The sequence below is a fragment of the Alternaria postmessia genome (assembly GCF_024291825.1).
Source record: "Alternaria postmessia strain BMP 2775 chromosome Unknown scaffold_29, whole genome shotgun sequence".
NCBI lineage: Eukaryota > Fungi > Ascomycota > Dothideomycetes > Pleosporales > Pleosporaceae > Alternaria > Alternaria postmessia.
In genome coordinates this window covers 240,070-260,971 of record NW_026260102.1, presented here as the reverse complement: position 1 = coordinate 260,971, position 20,902 = coordinate 240,070, and the positions used below count along the sequence as shown (strand labels likewise).

General features: G+C 50.9%; 8 protein-coding genes and 1 non-coding gene across 9 annotated transcripts; 6 read left to right on the top strand and 3 right to left on the bottom strand.

Annotated features, from left to right (window-relative positions):
- Window positions 1-3,248: 3,248 nt before the first annotated feature.
- Window positions 3,249-5,866, top strand: J4E82_005524 (uncharacterized protein; the record flags this gene model as incomplete). The annotated part of the gene is made up of 2 exons (XM_051731787.1): window positions 3,249-3,716; window positions 3,770-5,866. 2 exons carry the CDS (start codon window positions 3,249-3,251, stop codon window positions 5,864-5,866), a joined length of 2,565 nt encoding a protein of 854 aa, XP_051588516.1.
- Window positions 5,867-6,186: 320 nt separating this feature from the next.
- J4E82_005523 (uncharacterized protein) lies at window positions 6,187-6,872 on the bottom strand (the record flags this gene model as incomplete). The annotated part of the gene is made up of 3 exons (XM_051731786.1): window positions 6,187-6,355; window positions 6,412-6,524; window positions 6,636-6,872. The coding sequence occupies 3 exons, from the start codon at window positions 6,870-6,872 to the stop codon at window positions 6,187-6,189; spliced, it is 519 nt and encodes a 172-aa protein (XP_051588515.1).
- A 274-nt stretch (window positions 6,873-7,146) lies between these two features.
- Window positions 7,147-8,349, top strand: PXR1 (telomerase inhibitor; the record flags this gene model as incomplete). The annotated part of the gene is made up of 3 exons (XM_051731785.1): window positions 7,147-7,169; window positions 7,224-8,271; window positions 8,323-8,349. 3 exons carry the CDS (start codon window positions 7,147-7,149, stop codon window positions 8,347-8,349), a joined length of 1,098 nt encoding a protein of 365 aa, XP_051588514.1.
- Window positions 8,350-9,113: 764 nt separating this feature from the next.
- Window positions 9,114-10,913, top strand: J4E82_005521 (uncharacterized protein; the record flags this gene model as incomplete). The annotated part of the gene is made up of 3 exons (XM_051731784.1): window positions 9,114-9,159; window positions 9,210-9,439; window positions 9,489-10,913. 3 exons carry the CDS (start codon window positions 9,114-9,116, stop codon window positions 10,911-10,913), a joined length of 1,701 nt encoding a protein of 566 aa, XP_051588513.1.
- A 512-nt stretch (window positions 10,914-11,425) lies between these two features.
- On the top strand, window positions 11,426-12,398 carry HCR1 (Translation initiation factor 3 subunit J component; the record flags this gene model as incomplete). The annotated part of the gene is made up of 3 exons (XM_051731783.1): window positions 11,426-11,444; window positions 11,519-11,613; window positions 11,697-12,398. The coding sequence occupies 3 exons, from the start codon at window positions 11,426-11,428 to the stop codon at window positions 12,396-12,398; spliced, it is 816 nt and encodes a 271-aa protein (XP_051588512.1).
- A 916-nt stretch (window positions 12,399-13,314) lies between these two features.
- HIS1 (ATP phosphoribosyltransferase (ATP-PRTase) (ATP-PRT)) lies at window positions 13,315-14,534 on the top strand (the record flags this gene model as incomplete). The annotated part of the gene is made up of 4 exons (XM_051731782.1): window positions 13,315-13,331; window positions 13,497-13,531; window positions 13,584-14,243; window positions 14,296-14,534. The coding sequence occupies 4 exons, from the start codon at window positions 13,315-13,317 to the stop codon at window positions 14,532-14,534; spliced, it is 951 nt and encodes a 316-aa protein (XP_051588511.1).
- Window positions 14,535-15,009: 475 nt separating this feature from the next.
- On the top strand, window positions 15,010-15,080 carry J4E82_005518. The gene has a single exon. It is a non-coding gene; the product is annotated as a tRNA-Gly (tRNA).
- A 910-nt stretch (window positions 15,081-15,990) lies between these two features.
- J4E82_005517 (uncharacterized protein) lies at window positions 15,991-16,578 on the bottom strand (the record flags this gene model as incomplete). The annotated part of the gene is made up of 1 exon (XM_051731781.1): window positions 15,991-16,578. One exon carries the CDS (start codon window positions 16,576-16,578, stop codon window positions 15,991-15,993), a length of 588 nt encoding a protein of 195 aa, XP_051588510.1.
- Window positions 16,579-18,100: 1,522 nt separating this feature from the next.
- J4E82_005516 (uncharacterized protein) lies at window positions 18,101-19,913 on the bottom strand (the record flags this gene model as incomplete). Its single annotated transcript, XM_051731780.1, has 6 exons — window positions 18,101-18,211; window positions 18,263-18,784; window positions 18,840-19,082; window positions 19,145-19,504; window positions 19,555-19,566; window positions 19,620-19,913. The coding sequence occupies 6 exons, from the start codon at window positions 19,911-19,913 to the stop codon at window positions 18,101-18,103; spliced, it is 1,542 nt and encodes a 513-aa protein (XP_051588509.1).
- Window positions 19,914-20,902: the final 989 nt, after the last annotated feature.

Sequence of the window (20,902 nt, the reverse complement as noted above, 5' to 3'; positions counted from 1 at the left end):
GTGGCTATATCTTATATTAGTTGCTAGAGACAGGCGCGACGGAATGAGGCGAGCAAGAGCAAATGTGCGAGATGGAAGAGAGCGTGAAACTAGTTTCATTATCTTCATTCGTACATACAAAATAAACCCCACAGGAAGACCTAGAGAGAAGTAAAGAGATCGAGATGTTGTGACAGGATGGATACTGAAAGTGTGCGAGCCGTTAGTTTGTTTGCCGCGAAAAGTTCATTACACGACGTCAGTCCGTGCTTCTTCTATCCACATACTGAGTCATCATCCTGCTTACCATCATCTCCACACACTTAAGAATTTACTGGCCCTAGCATGACAGCCATTCGGTCACGCAGAGTCGTGAGCACTCGCTGTGGCTTCTCTATTGTCTGCTTTTCGATCGCATCCACGCCGGGTGCCACAGCGTCTATGTCGATCCATTGTCGTGTTTGCTCAATCTGTCTTTATTGTGGTATGTTCGCCCAAGGCTCGCATGCGAGCTTTCATGGGCATGCTGTCGTAGCAGAACTCGATAACAAATAATTCGTACCTTCTGTGCGTCTCATAATACATGGTATACAACGTATGAGGGTGCTATCGGCACGGCTGACCTTAGATACGATGTTGACAATGGCAAAGTCTCCATTTATCTTAAAGGCTTACTCTTCTGATTAGACATTTAGAGATGCCTAGTAAAGGCTCCCTAGAGATTAGCACTGCCCCTTGCTAATCGTTGGGAAATAATCACTAGAGCCTACGAATAGACGACAACGCTTTCGGAACGTATATACTGCCTGTGTGGAAGAGCCACAAACAACCATACCATGTTTCACGGCTTCTTGATCATGGGCTTATTGACATACATAGATCTACGCTGAAAGCCGTTTTTTGGCGGCGAAACCTACCTAAGTACTTCTTTATCGGCGCAAACGTCGACAATCTCATCAGCAAAGCTTGCATCTACCTCTATCCAAAGCAACACATCAACCCATTCAACAGAGACCTGGAATTTCCACCCAATAGACATGGAGCAATAAAATTAGCCCTTTCTCAATGAATGAGAACTTCTCGTCATGTCGACAAGAGATACGGTGAGGGTGTTAAGTCGGTCGAGAAACGCACCTCGATAGTGGAAGTAGACTTGCCCAGCCTGCTCAACGAAAATGAGGAGAACTGGGCATGATACAAGACAACTTCACCAACACGGAACTTCGCCTTACACCCCCTGCCTCAAGTCATGTATCAGCCCTTTGCGTTCTTTGTCCACATTGCTATCCAACATTGTGTAAACCAACAGCAGATCATCGATTGCGTTTACGAGGGAAGCGGACCAGCTAGCCTTAGTGACATCTAGCAGCATCAGGTTCTTAAGTAGAAGCAGAGGATACGGGAGAAGAAGGAGCTAAAGAAGACTGAAAGAGGAGAATTGAGCAAGTGTGGAAGTCCAGTGAGGGGATAGCTAATGCATACTATGGGAAGTGAACTATGTACACTTTTGGCAGGCTAACTGACCGTGGATCGAATCTATATGAGGTATATAGCGTACGAGGAATTGCGAGGAACTTCTCAGGTAATTGGAAACTTTCTTGAAGTAAGCAGAATTGAGACACTCGTGAGGAAGTAGATTGAGACCATAGTAACTCGACTATGTGACTCGCACGCAATTCTACCTATCATGTATTACGATTGGCGAACTGGTTTCAAGCCAGCGCTCGCACCGATTATTAAGGACGTGCAAAAGGTGAGGCAGTTGCTTAATGCATTTCTACTTTAAATGGACGCGCGTTAGGTGTTGTCACATGTGGGAGCTTTTGGCGGTCTGTGGATCCCGCCCGGACGCCCCCCACCAGAGAACGCATCATCACCGTGGTGTGATCTTTCCCCTCCAAAACGTGAAGCATGATGCCCGGCTGTTTCGCACTAATAGCATATGATAAGCATTGATGACCTCCTTGGCACAGAAGCTTAGCAACGATCTCACGCTAGGACGGGGACGGCGTGATCGAGACCGCGGTGGGCCTGTCGACTCGCCAATGGCTAAACATGAATAGCATCTGGCGCCAGACTTGTCAGCCCTGCAGCAAACTCACTGACGCTTTATGGTTCTCCTCACCACAACAATTGTTTCGCAAGCTTCATAGCGCGTGCTCTAGTCGGTTTTACCTAGGGCAAGCTTCGACAGACCGTCGGAGCGATACTGGGAGACAGGCTCGCATGGGATTAGGCCGAGTAGGCGGACGAAAAGAAGTGTGCAACGCAACAACAGCCTAGCGACCCAGCATCGGGGATCCGCATAGGTTGATCCGCGTATGGTGTGCATCGTGTAGTGTGAGCACGGTGCCTCCCTCCGCGGGTAACTTTCTTGTATAGCTGGCGACGACCCCAAGCATTGCTGGCCTAGCTCTTCCGCACACAACTTGTCTTCACTCTTCAAGCTGCATCTGAACATCAATCTTCAGAGGCTGTTGAGGATACTCGACATTTCCCACATACAAAGGGTCTCCACTCTACGTCGCTCCATCGTGTCGCAGACCCCGTGTTCCCTTGACGACTTGGCAGCCAAGAGCATTGCGGCTCTTGAACAAGCCTTCTGCGCAACCCAAGATGTACGTAACTGCTGATCCGTCATTCAATCCATCCATTCCTTCGCGCCCCACAGGCTCCCCGACTGCTGTCCGCCGTGCGTCCGTCAAGTTAGCATCCATGGGGCGGCGCCGTGCACGATGGCTTGTCTTTGCTCACGCTAGAGAGCACTGCCACCATCACCATCGTCGTTCCCCGCGTGGGACCGCGAGAAGGCCCCATATTGCCACTATTACGCAGAGCCGTCCGCAATGCTGACCAAGGGTGCGCGCTATCCAGTTGCTTCCTCTCGCCGTTGTCTAGTTGCACCACCACAGCCCCCCGTCCATCTGAGACAGTTGCGCGTCGCCGTTGCGTGCGCCAGCCCTGAAGCGACCGCCCGAGAACCACAACATCATACGCCGGACACCTGACCGCGTCCTTCATCGTCCCCGTTGCGCCTACCGCCGTGCCTAATCACGCCAGCTCGTTTCTGCGATTCACCCGTCGCCAGCCAGCCAGCCAGTCGCGCGTGCTTCCCGATACCGGTACCTACACCTCACACCCCTGCGCAATAGCCCTTCTCGGCCCTTCCAGCGGCGAGCTCGGTTTGGCGCCTCTGTATAGTCGCGAGGGCTCCCCCAGACAGTTGTCGATATCGCGGGTAGCCGCATGATGTGCGTGGTACACGGAGTATGACTTCCAGCCAGACACGTACACCCGCCACTCCGTCCTCTCCAGTGTCGAGCAGATCGTTTCTATCTCGGCTCAAATCGCCCTTGACCTCCAAGACTCGCTATTACACCGAGTTTTATATCCAGTCTGACGACCCGCATCGGCATTACACTCCAGGAGATATCATCAGCGGAACTGTCATTATCAAGATTGTCAAACCCCTGAGAATCACTCATTTGGTCGTCTCCCTACATGGCTATGCCCAGGTGTTCAAGAACCCAAATACCCCGGGGGACGCGTACAAAAACTATTGTTCAACAGTCGGCTCTGGGAGAGGAAAGAAGGCAGGCAGTTACTTTGGCAATGGGTTCGTTTCGCTGTTCGAGGACGAGGTTGTGCTTTGCGGCGAGGGGAGACTGTCCGAGGGCGTGTACCACTTCAATTTCGAACTCGAGTTTCCGTCCAAAGGCTTGCCCAGCAGCATCGACGTAAGCAATAATCCAGTGCTGTAATTGACCAACACGCTGACAATAAGGTACAGTTTGAGCGCGGAACTATTTCCTATATGCTCAACGCTACCTTGACCCGCCCCACTACCATGTCTCCGACCGCGTCATGCGATACGAAGGTTTACCTTACCGAATCAGTCGACATCGCACCCGTACCGCCGCTAAAGCCCCGTGTCATCTCATTGGAACCTATATCTAGACGAACGCGTGCTAGGTCAACGCGGAAACGGCCAACCGAGGAAGCATCACACACACCTTCTACTTCAGAACCTCAGCCAGTAGGGTCTTCTTTGGAAGCAACAAATACCATCGAGGAGACAGAGGGCCCACGAAGCCCCTCACCTAGCGACGTGAGCTATGAGAGTCAGAGGAGTAGCGGGAACGCTTCTGGCACTGAGTATGGCATTCGCTCAGTCAACACAGCTACAGATGGATCGGGCTCACAGAATGGAAGCCGGACGACCCTGAAAGGAAAGACGATTACAGCTACAATCGACGTACTCAAGGGAGGCTTTCTTAGAGGCGACCAAATACCGATTAAAGTGACCGTAAACCATACAAAGCACATACGGAGCCTGAAAGGCATTATCATCACGCTGTATCGTCAAGCGAGAGTTGATATGCATCCTGCACTACCTGTTGTACCCAACAGCAAAGGCGACAAGACCAAATCCGAAGATTACTATCCAAAGTCAAGAACTGGATTGGGGGGCTTGTCGCTCTCATCGGCTGGATCTAGTCATTTGTTTCGCAAAGATCTATGCCAATCGTTCGCACCGCTCTTCGTCGATCCTAGGACGTTAATGGCCGAAGTGAAGTGTACAGTGCGTGTGCCCGATGAGGCATTTCCCACAATATCAAATGTTCCGGGCGCAATGATATCCTTCAAATACTACGTCGAGGTAGTCGTGGATATACAGGGCAAATTGACAGGCCTCGACCGAATGGTATCTAATGCTGGACTTGTCAACCTACCTTCAGCAGCTGGTGGTACCTCGGCTATGGCACGCGACGATGCTACTGGCAGCATGTTCTCGACCTGGGGCGGCAATTTTGTGGATACCGATCAGATTCGCCGCGAAAAGGGCATCGTTTCTGCTTTGTTCGAAGTTGTTATCGGTACCAGGGATAGCGATAGAAATGGCAAGAAGAAACAAACTCAAGAACAAATGGTCGACAACAACGGCGCCTACGGGGGGCACATGGAGCCGAACGCTGAACACGGCTACGATCAGTACTATTACGAGCAAGACGAGAACGGACAGTATTACGATTACAACTACGATCCAACGTATTATGAAGTTCCTGGGTACGAACAACATAGTACAAGCGGAGCTGCATCCTTCCCGGTACCTGCAGCTGTTCCCGAGGAAGAACAAGGAATGTCAGAGAAAGAGCGATTACGAAGAGCAGAGGAGCGTTTATTGCCTTCTCAGCCGCCTGATACTGCCGGACCATCTGCGCCTTCAGGAACGGTCCAATACGGTATACCAGCGTCGGCGCCATTGTTACCGGAAGACGACGATCCAAACCCCCCTTATGTCGCAGCATCTTCGTCTTCTTCCACTCCGGCGCATCCCCCACCCCCATTCCGTGCTGCCTCATCGCCATTATTATCGTCGCGCACAACTCCGGCACCGCTTTTGCAGCGTCGTGTTACGAACATTACGGACGATGAGACAAGAACCATAAGGACTGAATCCTCGCATACCATACATCCAAATCGCCTAGAACCATCCACTAGTGAAGATAACAACGACCAGTCGAAACCACTACCGCCGCTACCACCGCAGTCACCCAGCACAGTACAAGGGTCGGCGCCTGAGTACGTCGCTAGCTCATCATCACATGTCGAACCAACCGACGACAAGCAAGAGATGACACGGCGGAGACTGGAAATGGAAAGAAGCGCGCCCCCTACGGATCATGATGAAGATGGGGAACCATCGCACGCTCCTTCAGCACCGCCGCTAGACAGAATGCAAAGCTTACAGTTGGCACCTTCGGCACCTATGCTGAACGACGACGACGAAGATCTGGTAGGTGCTGTGCGTCCAGGCCGAAGTACGCAAGGTACGCTACAGGACCACAGACGGGAAAGCGAAGCCTTGCCGGAGTACCGGAGGTGACATGCATGATGTTGGCGTTTATGGTGTTTGGGCAGTGACTGCATAGACTTGAGCGTTGCGCGTAGCCTGAGTCTACCTGGATGATATGGTAATCTTTTTCAAAGCGCAAGATGATTGGAATGTGTTGGGTGGTTTGTTATTATGATACCTGGAATCGAATTATATTATCTTCATATCTGGTGTCTCCTTTACTAGCACATTTTATTGTTGTTTTGCAGTGACTTTGCCCTCAACGCTTCGAATGGAAAACCAAATCCTGTAAAGGAGTGCTGTTCTTGCAAGAAGGTTGCATGCCCTTGGTGTTCCTAGACGTATCAGGGTCACTTCATTTCTCTCAGTCGGCGATCAATGACCGCCTCCAGATCACGAGAGTGCGCATCGTAGATCTTTTGCAAGCTTGCCAACTGCTTCCTCATAGCGGTTTCAATGGCAGCCTTTTGGTCCAAGAATTCTTGGAGGCGTTTGAGCTGCGCTTGGTGGGCTGTTGTACTGAGGTATTGTTAACCTGCGGGGTTGCACCATCTCTTTAATACTGCGTGACCCACGTCTCTCTTACATGTGTGTCAAAGACGGTGTTTATGGAATCTTCGACGCTTTGGTAATGGTTGTTGTAAGCTCTACCTACGTTGTTCTTTGACGCGTCGTACCGCTTGCGTTGCTGTGCGCAGAATTAGCATGTTGCTTCTCAAAGCCTCCTAATCAGGCGTGCTATGCCACTGGTAGGAATGTAGAGACGGTGGTATGTAGTTGATGATTCCATCTAACATACGTCGTCTACCATTTTCGCCATCAGGTGGTCCAGCGGGCCATCGGAGGTGTTCTGCGATGCTTCCGTCTCTTCGTGTGTTGCATTCATATCGCGACCCACACCATTGGCTTCTGCAGAGTTTTCGAGCTCCTCTGTTTCATCGGTAATCTGTCTTCGAGACTGCTGTGCACTCCGGCGAATGGTGGCCATGGAGGCGGTCATGGAAGTGGATTTCTCGGGTGCGCGCGTCGGAGCCATGGGTGCTGGTGGTGAGTGCTGAAATTTAGTAGCGTAGATCAAGACTGCGATCGATTGACTCGTTATCGAAGCATTATTCCTTGCTTCAGCTCAAGTGGTGAGAGCTTGCCAGTTAGAGAGCAATGGTTGAAGCCTTGGAGATGGGGGAGATGGCTTCCCCACATAGCGCCAAGATTCCGCGCTAGCGGGCATCCACAAATTTTTGGTCGTGTTTGCGGACTCCCGCCTTTCCCTTCGACAATCGCAGCCTCGTCCAGTCTGTTCAGTATTTACCATGGGTCTCGCAGCGCCGAAGAAGTATGTCTGCCAGTTTGGCTTCGGCCGACCTCCACGAAACTAACGCAAGACCAGCCGAACGAAGATCTCCAACGATCCCCAGAACACTAACTGGGCAAACAACACCTCGCGCTTCGGCCATCGCATATTGACCTCGCAAGGATGGCAGCCCGGAAACTCTCTCGGTGCGACGGATGCCTCCCATGCTGCTCATTATACCGCTGCCTCGCAATCGCATATTCGCGTGTTTCTCAAAGACGATAATCTTGGCTTGGGCGCAAAGCGAGGGAGTGAGCGCGCTGAAAACTTTGGTCTTGCAGGACTAGAGAGCATTCTTGGGCGTCTGAATGGCAATGAGGCCGAGGTCAAGAAGGAAGAAGAAAGGCGAGAGGAGATTGAGAAAAGGGCGTTCGTGTACCGCAAGTACGGCATGATGAATTTTGTTAGCGGCGGCTTTTTGGTGGGCGACAAGATCACGAAGAGCTCCGATATCAAGAAGGAGGTGGAGATCAAGTCTGAGATCAAGTCTGAGCCAGAGAGCGACGACGGCGCATTGGATAAGAAAGATAAGAAGAGGAAGCGCGATGACCGCACCGACGACGAGCTCAAGGTGAAGCGCAAGAAGAAGAGCGAGGACTTGCGCGACGAAGCAGAGAAGGGAAGCGACAAGTCGAAATCGAAGAAGGACAAGAAGGACAAGAAAGACAAGAAGGATAAGAAAGATAAGAAGAAGGACAAGTCGAAGAAGTCAAAGCGCGCGTCCTCATCAGATGCGGAATCCTCCACTGACGATGTCGCTGCTCCGGCATCTGACCCCGAACCGCTTACGGACAAAGAGCAATGGAAAGCTGAGAAGAAAGCACGCAAGGAGGAGAAGAAAGCGAAGAAGGCTCTGAAGAAAGCAGCCAAGAAAGCAGCGAAAAAGGACAGCTCGGACGACTCCAGCTCTGAAAGCGAGGAAGACGAGAGCACGCCGACAACGATCTCGTCGGTTCCTCTGTCAAAAACATCCACACCGGTACCTGCTGGTCTATCATACACTCCAAGAGGCATGCATGCTGTTAGGCAGAAATGGATCCGTCAGAAGAAGGCTGCGACTATGGATGCACAAGCCATGAAAGAGGTATGTCTACATTTTCCAATTGTTACTTGATCTCTGCTAATACGTTTGTAGATTTTTATGATCAAAACACCATCATAGATTCCTTCCATCCGAACTGTACATGCATAGCGAGGAGTTATTGGATTTGGTTGTTGGGCAGGCACTTGCTAGAATCATATTTACAATCTGGAGATCATTATACGGGTCATACGAATACCTGCCACCGACGACAAGTTTAGGCTATAGTCTTGATGCTTGTGCCTCGATTGCGTTGCCTGTTGTGGCTGTGCCTCGCGTCAATGTCGGATTCCGACGATTTGTCGGACCCCGACGGCTACGTCGTGCTATCGTGCTCCTTGCGGTTTACAGTTAACATGATGTGAAAGTTCCCCGCATCTAAACTATCAGTCTCTAGTGCCATGCCACTGGGCCGCTTTTTCAGCTTACTGCGGCTGCGAAGGACGAGTGCGGAAGGGCAAGGGGTCGCCTTGATATTGTTGTTCGCGTGACTGTGTCGAAGAATGCGAAGCAACTGCAGCCCACGACTGCGCCAACGTCCAGCACTACGTCGTGTTACGCAGTACAGACGTAATGCGAGATGGTGACGGCAGTGCATGTCTTGGAAATGTCCGCGCAGCCATAGGGCGGTTCTAGAAAACAGGGATGTAAGATTAACCCCGACAGTTCCTGCATGGTGGAGCTGATCAACTAGTCCGCCGTAGACTTAGCCCATGTATAATGACCTCGCCCAAGTTTGGTACATGGCCCGACCGTTGAGCACGACGCCTCCTTTGCCATTGGCAGTTCCCTAATCCTTCCACTCACGTTCTCTTGTTGCTTTCACTTTTCTTCTTTTCTCAGCCATGGCGGCAAATAGCAGCATGCGTAGGAATACTGTTGTCGCGCCACGTAAGACAACTCTTTCCAAAAGGCCCAAATCATGGCTAACCCAAACGCAGCGAGCCTTCACCCGCGCACGTCGTCGCATTCCACTCAAACACCCGAACCCTCGCCCACAGACTCGATGCCCGCGCAATTGGGCTCTAATATGCCTTCCATCTCCACCACAAAGCCGAATGGCGCTCCGGCATTGCTCAGGAAGCAGTCGTCGCCTATGATGCCTCCTTTCATGGTTTCCGCACCAGGCAAGGTCATCGTCTACGGAGAACACGCGGTAGTACATGGCAAGGTAGGTTCGATACGACAACCATGGCAAGATGGATGCTGATGTTCTCTAGGCTGCTATCGCCGCCGCCATATCGCTCCGATCCTATCTCCACGTCTCGTTTCTCTCCAAATCGAATCGGACCGTTAAGCTGCGCTTCCCCGACATACAGATGGAGCATACCTGGAACATCGACGACCTGCCCTGGGACAGCTTCTCTAAATCAGGCAAGAAGAAGTACTACTACGACCTCGTCACGTCTCTGGATCCCGACCTTATGGCCGCCATACAACCCTTTATCGATGAAGTCTCGCCAAAAGCCCCCGAGTCGATACGCAAGATCCACCATGCCTCTGCATGTTCTTTCCTATACCTCTTCCTTTCTCTCGCATCCCGCAAAGTGCCCCCGTGTGTTTATACTTTACGATCTACAATTCCCATTGGTGCAGGCCTGGGCAGCAGCGCCAGTATATCCGTCTGTTTGAGTACGGCAATGCTTCTGCAGATACGTGCACTCAGCGGACCCCATCAGGATCAGCCGCCACAAGAATGCGAGCTCAACATTGAGCGCATAAACCGATGGGCGTTCGTCGGCGAGATGTGCATACACGGAAATCCCTCAGGCGTCGACAATACCGTCTCCTCAGGTGGTAAAGCAGTCTTGTTCCAGCGAAGGGATTACGACAAGCCACCTCTAGTCATACCGCTGCATAGCTTTCCTGAGCTTCCACTGCTGCTTGTCAACACACGACAATCTCGCAGCACGGCCACCGAAGTCGCCAAGGTCGCCAACCTACGCAACGTGCACCCCGCCCTCACAGAGAACATCCTCAATGCCATCGGCTTAGTGACCGAATCTGCACACAAACTACTCACATCACCAGACTTCGACGCAACCTCCCCCGACGCACTCAAACACCTCGGCGAACTCGTCACGATAAACCATGGTCTACTCGTCTCATTAGGCGTCTCACATCCCAAACTCGAGCGTATCCGCGAAATCATCGACCACACTGGTATCGGGTGGACAAAGCTCACAGGCGCGGGAGGCGGAGGATGCGCCATTACTATCCTCAAGCCCCAGCCCCCAGCGCTGACCAACGGCCACGCAAATGGTCTACACCACGATATCTCATCTGACGAATCTGACACGTCTGATGAAGCGGATATCGACTGTGGCGCATCCATAATATCTAATGGTACAAAGCTGAAATACAAGATTCTTGACTCCCTCGAGGTAAAGCTGGAGAATGAAGGCTTTGAGAAGTTTGAAACGACGCTTGCTGGTGACGGCGTGGGTGTGCTTTGGCCTGCAGTACTACACAATGGCAATGAAGAGGAAGGTGGGGAGGAGATTGACCAAGAAAAGTTTCTTCGGGCTGAGGGCACTATCGGCATTGAAAGACTGGTCGGAGTGTCGAGTTCGAGACGGAAGGGTGTTCGAGAAGTCAGAGAAGGGTGGAAATTCTGGAGGCCCTGGGAGGTTCCTGAGCGGTAAATCTGGATCTCTTCTCTTAATCAACCTTTTTGCTGATGATGTGTTGTGGCAACGTTCAAGCAGGTCTTAGGTTTCGTCTTCTGTTCATACTTCCTTGTTTGTTTTGCTGCATGTGGGGGATCTATTATGTTTTAAGCCTCAAGGAGGCGTGAAAGGAAGGGTTATAGGATTAATGTCTTGCACATATGAGATGGCTAATACGATCCGGCTGCAAGGTGCCTGCGGTTGAACTACGATACGCCACAGCTCGGTTTAACAATAAAAGACTTGCAACATAGTGAGAAAGAGTGAATGTGGCGCACCCTATGTGATTGGGCAGCGAATTTTTAGGTAGATCGGAAGCGAGCCACGCGCGATGGTGAGCCCAACCATTGTTTCGCGCCTCAGTCAACTTTAGACCATTTCTTTCTTCCACATCACTCGACTATAAAACCCTGCCCTACTGTCAGGACCCTTGGATACATCAGCCTAGACTACGCACAAACCCCGTCTCTTTATAAACGATTGCAACCATGGCACCAGGAAAGTGGGGTACGTCATGTTCGATGCCACTGCGCGCGCTTCAAGATGGAATCGTGAAGGCTTGGGACTAACGTATGTTGCAGACGACGAAGAAGAAGGCAGCTCTCCTCCTACCTCGCCACAGGTAGCGCCTATCGCCCGCCGCAGCAAATTTGACGACGAAGAAGAAGATGACGATGTGCGTCAGCCCACTATGCCCCGCGCTTGCACGATTCAAGCCCCGCCATACAAGGCTACATGTGCTGACTATGGACACAACAGGTACTAGATTCATGGGACGCTGCGGAGGACTCAGAAGTCGAGCGCGAGAAGGCAAAGAAGGCCGCCGAGGCAAAGGCAAAGGCAGACGCAGAAGCAAAGGCAAACCACAAGTCCAAGGCGCAGCGGATCGAGGAGCACAGGCAGGCAGCACTACGCCGGCGGCAGATGGAAGAGGATGGTGAATCTGAAGAGGAAGAGACCGAGGCCGAGCGCCGCGAACGAATGCGCCAGGCAGAGCTTGACGCCTCGCGCGCCCAAGCCGAGGAACTCTTTGGCGACTTGAGCGTCAGCAACAAGACCCGTGCTGGCAAGGCCATCACCGTCACCGACGAGAGCAACCCGGGCAATGCCATCGACCTGTCCTCACTCTCCATCTTCAATCCCAACACAAAAGACCAGTTCACCAAGCTCCGAGAGACACTCACACCTCTGATTGCTGCCAACTCTAAGAAGGGACAATACTCGCTTTTCCTGCAGGAGTTTACCAAGCAGATCGCCAAGGACCTGCCGAGTGAGCAGATCAAGAAGATTGCATCCGGCTTGACCACACTGAGCAACGAGAAGATGAAGGAGGAAAAGGCTGCTGAGAAGGGAGGAAAGAAGACAAAGGCGGCAAAGACCAAGACTACGCTCAACGCGAGCAGAGACGTTGGTGTCAGGGCAGACACGAGGGCATATGATGATGAGGACTTTGGAGAGTGAGTCATGTCGGATTCCGTAGGAGTCCTAGAGGTACTAACATATGTACAGTGACGATTTCATGTGAGGCACGACGACGCTTTATATTCACACGCCTTCCCCCGTCGCAATCTCCTCTCGAGTGCGAGACGATCACATCCTACCGAACCATCCGGTAGTCTGGAGTCGCGGATGGCGTTTTTCGGGAATGAAAAGTCAGCATGCGTCTATGGCAGTCTGCGCTTGGCCTGTCTATCTCACAATCGAATTTCGAGACGAAGCGGCATGGGTTTGACACATAGGCGGTGCATCATAGATAGATACCAGTAGATGTCTGATTCACACAATCGAGCATGATATTACGTTCAAGGTCTAGATTACGTTCAAGTTACAACGCAAAATCGATAGTGGACCGTATTGAGCAAGTGAGTTGATGCCGGCCAATGCCGCGTCGCCAACCTCCGACGCATCGCAACGCGGGGCAACATGTGTTGATGGAACGTCATCCCGCAAAAAAATTGAAGCCGCAGGTCGGTCGCGGTAACCAGATTTACTGCACCAATCGTGGTCTTGTTGTTTGCACGGCCTCTATGCTATTGACATGCACTTTTAGGTATCAAGTTTTTGAGGGTTCCACAGCCTTTGGCGCATCACACGTGTAGCCCGTACCCCTCCTTGAGTCACTAAGTCGAGACGCGCCTCAATCTTGTACACTACAAAACGACACACATACCCACACATCCAAGCCTGCATATCTGCTCTGACGCTGTCCGCGCATTTAGCCACCTCCACGGCAGCGACCTTGTGCCCAATTGCAATTGCCGAAGTGGACCTCGTGCCTAGCCTGTCGCAGAATTCCCCATTCAAAGCCTTGTTGAAGGGTGCACAGCGCGCGTTCGCATTCTACAAGCCCCAGCAATTGCGTGCTTGATTCAGAAGGATGGATCTCGTCAACTCGTACGTTCCGCTTGTCTCCTTTCTCCATTCTTTTCCCTACTTCTGATAAGCCTCTTCTACCACAATGGGTTACACCAATGGCGCAAGTGATAATGAGCGAATCGCGCAAAGAGCGCGCCAGGGCAGCAGGAGTCTTCCGTTCATGACTGACCTCTTGGGCAACAGCTTGAACGACCGCCTGCTCTTTGCGGTGCCTAAGAGTACGTCGTCGACACACTACTGGCAGAGGTCATAGATTGACAAACATCACAGAGGGCCGCCTCCACCAAGCATGTCTTGACCTCCTCCACGGCTCCGACATCCAGTTCCACCGACACTCGCGTCTCGATATCGCACTCGTCAAGAACCACCCGCTCGCTCTTGTGTTTCTGCCTGCCGCTGATATCCCAACTTTCGTAGGAGAGGGTCGCGTAGACTTGGGCATAACAGGGCGCGACCAAGTAGCAGAACATGAGTGCGTCGCACCGCCTACTGCTACCAGCGGTGTAGAGGAGGTCCTAGATCTCGATTTCGGAAAGTGCAGTCTACAGGTACAAGTTCCTGCAAAGGGTGACCTGGCAAAGCCGGAAGACTTGATCGGCAAGAACGTTGTTACAAGCTTCACCAACTTGGCTGAGCAGTATTTCCGGAAACTAGAGGCCGAACAGGCCGGAAACACAAACGGAGAGGCCAATGGTGATGCCAAACTCAAGACAGTCATCAAGTACGTTGGTGGCAGTGTCGAGGCGGCGTGCGCATTGGGCGTCGCAGACGGTATCGTCGATTTGGTGGAATCGGGTGAGACAATGCGCGCAGCTGGTCTCAAGGCCATCTCTACAGTCGTCTCATCAAGTGCTATCCTCATCAAGTCGAAGCACCCATCAGACCCCAAGCTGGTAGAGCTGATCACAGCTCGGATAAAGGGTGTTATCAGTAAGTAGCATCAGATCTCTCGCGTGGTACGGCGTGGCTAACTTCTTCATAGCTGCACAAAAGTACGTCCTGTGCACCTACAACATCGACCGATCGAAGCTCGATATCGCACGCAAGATTACTCCCGGACGCCGCGCTCCCACCGTCAACGCGTTGGAAGAGGATGGCTGGGTGGCTGTTCAGGCTATGGTGTTGAGGAAAGATATCGCTATTGCTATGGACAAGTTGACAGAGGTTGGGGCTACCGACTTGATCGTAACCAAGATCGAGAATTCGAGAACAGGAGATTAAAGCGATCTCTTTGCTAAGGCTTATGGCTATTAGAACATGGCACGCGTTTATTTCACGATGCTCGGTGTGATAGATAGGAATTAAAATAGATTGATTCCATCGAAGCAAATGATGAGCCTGGTTCTTGGACTCATAAATATGAACAATGGGCTCACAGGCTTTCCACCACCTAGAGATGTCAGCTCACAAGAAGATCATTGGTTTTGGCTTTCAGTCTTGTGTATGTGACCCAAATTCAGGTTGGTCAAGCTCATTGTATTGTGAACTAGACGGCTGCGCTGTCTAGCGCTAAGGTTGGAGTTTACCCCTTATTCCGACGCTAAGGCCCATATCCACAGAAACGAACATGTCCGGCCGGCTGAAATCGTCCGTCAAATGCTTGACAACAAGGAATGTCGACGCCAGCCTGCGCGAAACGCTGCGTTTCAATTTGTATTTGCTAGATAAAGCGCATAAACGTGAGTCTTTTCATCAAGCATTCTTGGTCCAACGGTAGGATAATTGCCTTCCAAGCAATTGGCCCGGGTTCGACTCCCGGAGGATGCATAACATCCTTCTCCACAATTGCGAGATCTTTCTTTTTGTCGCTGGTCGTGATGTAGGACGATGGCACGCCACAGATGAAGCACGTGATGACCAATCTTTTTGGGCAAGCCAGAACCACACCATCTGGGGCTACTCGCATCACACATTCGTCCTCCATGTAATTACCAGAGCAAAAGGTAAGGAGCTTTCGTGAGGAGTCGAGAAGGTCACTGCCGCACTCGGGCGTGACTGGAATGTTTACATCTGGGTACAGCCATTAGAGTAGGCATGCCTTGTATGTACGGCTCACGATATTTTGTCTATGCAGTATAAAGTACAACAGAATGGAAGGAGACAGGTTTCGTGTGCCATTACTTGTCTCAAAATCGGTGGTGAATTGTCGTCTAGTAGAAGGTCAAACCAAGACCAAAAGATTGTGGTACCATTACCACCATCAACTTTCAATGGAACAAGCAATGAGCTTGGTCGCGTCCCAGGCTTGTTGAGCCGACAGCCCAGCTGGTGTCCAGTTTACAATTCGATTAGTCCCCATCAAGCCAATACCATCCATAGAGCAGGAGTATTGTTGTATAGCAGATGATCTTGAACTGTAGCTGTGGTATTGATATTCCGGGTATTATACTAGACTAGGAAAGCCGATTGCAAAGAAACTCGAATGGTAGCCCAGAAGATCAAAAGCACCATCACTAAACCGACATTTCGTAGAAGTTGTAATGATTTGATTGTGACAAACTAATTACAATCTCGATATTACTGACCCACGTAGAGAGCGAATACTGCAATCACCACAGGTACAAAACAGAGCAAACAATCCTACAATAACCCGTCATAAACTCCATTGCTATGCCACGCTCGCTGATCGAAAAGAGGGAAGTCGTAATTCGTCGTCGTTCGGTTATGCCAGGTCAATCTACTCGATGCTGATCTTTCGAGGCTGAGGAGCCTGGGCTTTGGGAACGAGGATGCTCAAGATACCGTTCTTGAGGCTAGCCTTGACGCTGTCTTGATCGACACGAGCAGGGAAGGCAAAGGATCGGTGGAACTCTCCGACTGAACGCTCGCTGACCCAATACTTTGCCTTGTTCTCATCATGCTTGGAGACGTCCTTGTGCTCGGACTGCTTGGCGACCTTGTTGTTGGTTTCGCTGGGGTCGTCTTCAACGGTGGGCTGGTGGCCGAGCTTCTTCTGCTGAGAGGATTCGCCGTTTTCGATGAAACCCTGAGGACGTTGGCCTTCCTCGCGGACGTGCTCGTGGCGACCAGAGATGGTCAGCGTGTTGTTGTCGGTCCATTCGATGTTGATGTCCTTTTGCTCGACACCGGGAAGTTCGCCGTGAAGCTCGTAACCCTCTTTCGTTTCTTTCACATCGAATTTGGGAGTGAAGGATCTGATGTTGTTGAATTCCCGGTCGATATTGCGGAAGGCTTGCCTATCATACTCGTCGAAGAGACGGAAGATAGGAGCGAATTCCTGAGTGAATCGTGGGAAGAGAGACATCGTCGCTGGTGTAGTGGTAAAGTGTCGAGTAGTTGTAATCGTAGGCTTGGTGATGCGGTTGAGTTGTTGAGGAGCTCGTCGGATAGTTGAGCGAAGTGATTGCATAGAAGACTTGTTGATCTTTGTTGTTCTGATGATGAACTACAGGAGCTGCCTCGAAGGCTATATATAATCGAGGGACATGGTTCTCGAATCATCGCAGAGTGCGGAGAACATTGGTGTTGCGTAAACCAAGATGTTGCAAGAAGCTTCGGAGATGGCTCGGGGAGTTTCTAGAGCTTTCGAACACGATGTTTGCCGTCATGTCTTCGTATGCGATCAGAAGACATCGTGAGATGAGAAGCTTCCAGTAATTGGAGGAAGTAGCCGTAATGGCATGTGCCCGGAAGATCATGCTTCGAGAGGGGGCAAGCACCAACTAGAAAGTTCAGAGTAATGGCTCAGAGCAGGTCACGTGATGGTGATGCTCGAAGTTTCCAGCGCGGAAGCAACATGTGATGCAAGAGTTGTCCAAGGAACATGTCACTACCCCGCGATGGCGGAACGAGCTGCATGGTGCTGGTCTGATGAACTGTATTGATGTGTCGTTGGCTCGCCGCCCAGCAATGCGCCGCTTCGACGTGCAAACTTCGATCTGGCATTCTCCCGCTACCTGTGGATGTCTCGGATACCTGGCTCAGACCATGTTTCCAATTGATTTCTTCCTCTTCTAAGTAAGTACTCGATGGTGCCAAAATCCTTTTTACCGACGTCTCTATGCTTGTGAAACTCAGATCTACGTATCATCATCAGCCGCCACACCAGCATGTTGCTCTATTGAGCTTGCCGTACCTTGCAAAATCTCGGAAATGTGACTGCGTCTCCTACAGCTGTATGAGTAGGTTGTCAAGTTGGAGGCATCTGAATAGCATACCGTTGGCTTCTGCTTCACAGCTCTTAAGCATTGTCGGTAGAGCGACAATACGTCCTTCTGAAGTCCTGATAATCGTACCATCTCGCCTGGAATCGGATGCTCCGAGTGATTGAATATTCCACACTACGTAAAGCTGCGAATGATAGCGACCTTCGAATGCAGTACAAGTGTTGGCGAACCCAGCCCTAGCCGAAGAGTAAACACTTCAAACCCGAAGTGGCTAGCGCGATAGACTAAGAATCCCTATGATGTTAGCATCGCGTGCGCGAATCGTAATATACCCAAGCAAACACAACAACGCATTCTAGCTGCCTTCATACCTCGCGAAGTTTCGTGCACGGAGACGGGGTATGGAGCGCCAGCCTCCACAACTAAACAACTACATACATAGCTGCAAATACATCCCGAACGCACGTTATGCGCATGCGTCACGTAAACGAGAACCGCGCGGCAGATAGCAGATGACACGCAAATTTCATGGAACAGTCCGCCTGGATCGAAGAATCATCGCAATAAGAATTTCAGTGATATATAGGAAGCTCAAACTACAGATCACCACCAACCTTCCGTACCTGTTACATTCCATGTAAGATAGCCGTCTAGAGACAATCAGGGTGCGCTGATGCTCTCAAGTGGGTTGAGTTTGACCTTGATATCATGCGGCCATACAAACCATTGTTTGTGAAGATCCCATTCTTTGCTCGGGTCTTCAAGCTCAATCTGCCGGAACGTCAGCTCTCGTGTATCATGTTGGGGGTGGGCAATGCATACCTTATATCTACCGAACACCGTCGCAACTACTTTGTACACTTCAACCAGAGCTAATGGCCTGCCAATACATATCCTATTTCCGCCTCCGAATGACAAGTCCGCATCTTTCATCTTCTTGATCCTGGCCTCGTAAGCGCCAATCTCTTCTTGTTCGCCTTGCAGCCAGCGCTCCGGCCGGAATTCATGGGTTTTTGCGCCGAAGATGCTCTCCTTGTAATGAACGACCCATGGATTCACACCGACAATTGTTCCAGGCGGTAATGTCTCTCCATTAGGTAACGCGAGACCAGTTGCAGGTACCACGCGCTCGAGAATATGGCCAACAACGGGATGCATACGGAGGCCCTCTTTGATGCATGCATCGAGGTAAGGTAGGTGCTCGATTGTGGTATAAGGTGCGGGGTACGAGAGATTTGCAGCAACGAGTTCCTCGACGAGGCGCGCTTTCGAGGCTGGTGACTTGAGGATGTGGTAGAAAATAGCCTTTATCACAATGGCGAGGGTGTCGGCACCACCGAGAATCTGTAGGAGCAGAATCAGTCATGTTCTTATCGTAACATAGCTATGGGACACTCACGTTGATGATCATATATCCGATGACCTCATTATCAGTAACAAGTTCTGGAAACTCCTTTTTTGCCTCGAGAAAGCCATTGAGGAAGTCTTTCTTCCCATCGCCAAGTTCAGGTTTCTGCATGCGTTCCATAAAGCGCTCCACGGAGAAACCGGCAGCGACAGAGAAGTCATCGAACTTGTATAGCGAGCGTGGCCAACTGGGGTTCTTTCCAAGCCATTTGTCGAGAGAGGGAATTTGACCAACCTAGATGGGGTCAGTAGAGATTCACATACTGTAGAAGTTGTGACGACTTGTCAAGCACATACTACTGAGAAGTAGCGCATCACACGTTCAGCGGTCCCAAGCATATCGCCAACATCCGTACCCTGTTCCATGAAGCCAATGCGCTTGCTCCAAGTCATATCGCCCAGAAAATCCCAAGCAAAGAATGAGATCCAGTCAGCGATATCGCATGTCTTGTCCTTGTTAGCACCTTCCACGAAGCGAACGTCAAGTTGAGTGCATAGTGTACGCAGATCGTCGTCCATAATGCTTTCGATTTGAAGAGCATTTTGAAGACTGTACAACTTTTGAACAGGCTTGACACCTTTGGAATGGAACTCGTTGCTGCGTGTGCTGAAGATGTTCTGGATGATGTGACCGTCTTGAAGGGCATCGTTAATGGTCTGACGTGATCAGTATGATGCATAGGTATCAGTGACTGCTTGAAACTTACGTAGTAATCGCTCTGTTGTAATGTTAGCGACCATCATACACAACATTGTCACTGTACATGCTCACCTTCAAGTACGTTCCACGGGTGTTGTAAATGGTCTTGATCAGACTAGCATCAGCAACACTAACGGTGTTGGGACCAAGACGAACGATGTCGCCATGTTGTTCGTGGAGTCGCCTCTGTGTCTCGATGTGAGTTTGTCCATAGTGATTCAGGAAACGCCAGATATCGGAGAATTTGGCTAAGAAGGGACCAGGTATAGTCTTGAGTGGTGACTGTAGATAAGCCAGAACATATCGAGTAATGAGAAGTATTGCTCCAAGGCCGATTGCCTTCGCAAGTAACCCCATCAATGCCATCGTGTCACCTTGCTATGTGCATGCAATGTGATTCATGAAAAGAAAAGAAGAATATAAGTGGGAGGGGTAACGAACAAGGTAATGTAAGTGACAACCTTGGAAGGTCTTGACCTACCATGCAGGCCGTCCACTTTATGGGGACTGTTGCTAACTACCCGCATGTTCAAACTTGCATCTGATAGATGGGGAGGTGGAGCTAGAATCCAGCCGCTCCCGTTTGGGGACCGTGGTGCGCTGAAGCCGAACGAGACTTGCCAGGGTACGGCAGGGCGCCGCTTGTGTACGTCTATGGAGCAGACCTCGGGACTGCTTTTGTCCGCCACCCCTTTATCGCAATAACACGCATAACGATTGGTTGTAGCAGCCATGGTGAGTATCGGGGAAGCGGATTTGCGTGCTAGTAGGGGACTGACAGCGGGATGTGTGGAGTGTCACTGTACTAACGGAGACTAAAAATGCAGGCTGCTGCCGAGTTGGAGGAGATGAAAGGAAAAAGAAGTTCGTTCAAACTGCAGGTTCGAGCGTATTAAAGCTTTGCAAAGCGTACACCACTACACCATGAAGATCTTGATGGTGCCTGCATGAGCAATATGGACTGGCACGCGTACCATAGTCCTGGAAAACAATCTCGAAGGATCATCTTCCTTCACTCCTTTCCGCACACGATGCTGGTCAGACCGAAATTGATCCGTCGGATGTCAAAACGCTACTAAGGGTCGTTTAACCGAAGAGAGCTTAGCTAGTACTCGACCCCAGCGATTGCTAGCGCGGGCAACGGCCCGCCACGGAAAGGCCAAAACGTTTTTGTACCACCTTACCTGCATGTCATGGGATTGTTGAAGAAAGAATGAATTATTGAGATGCGATCTTGAAGCCGCTTGCGTAGCACGAACTGTCCAAGGTTTCGCGATGGGCCAGACTAACGCACAGCACAGGCTGCCCGAGGCGGGATTTTACGAGATAGGCCCTCCACCCACGGGACAAGGGAC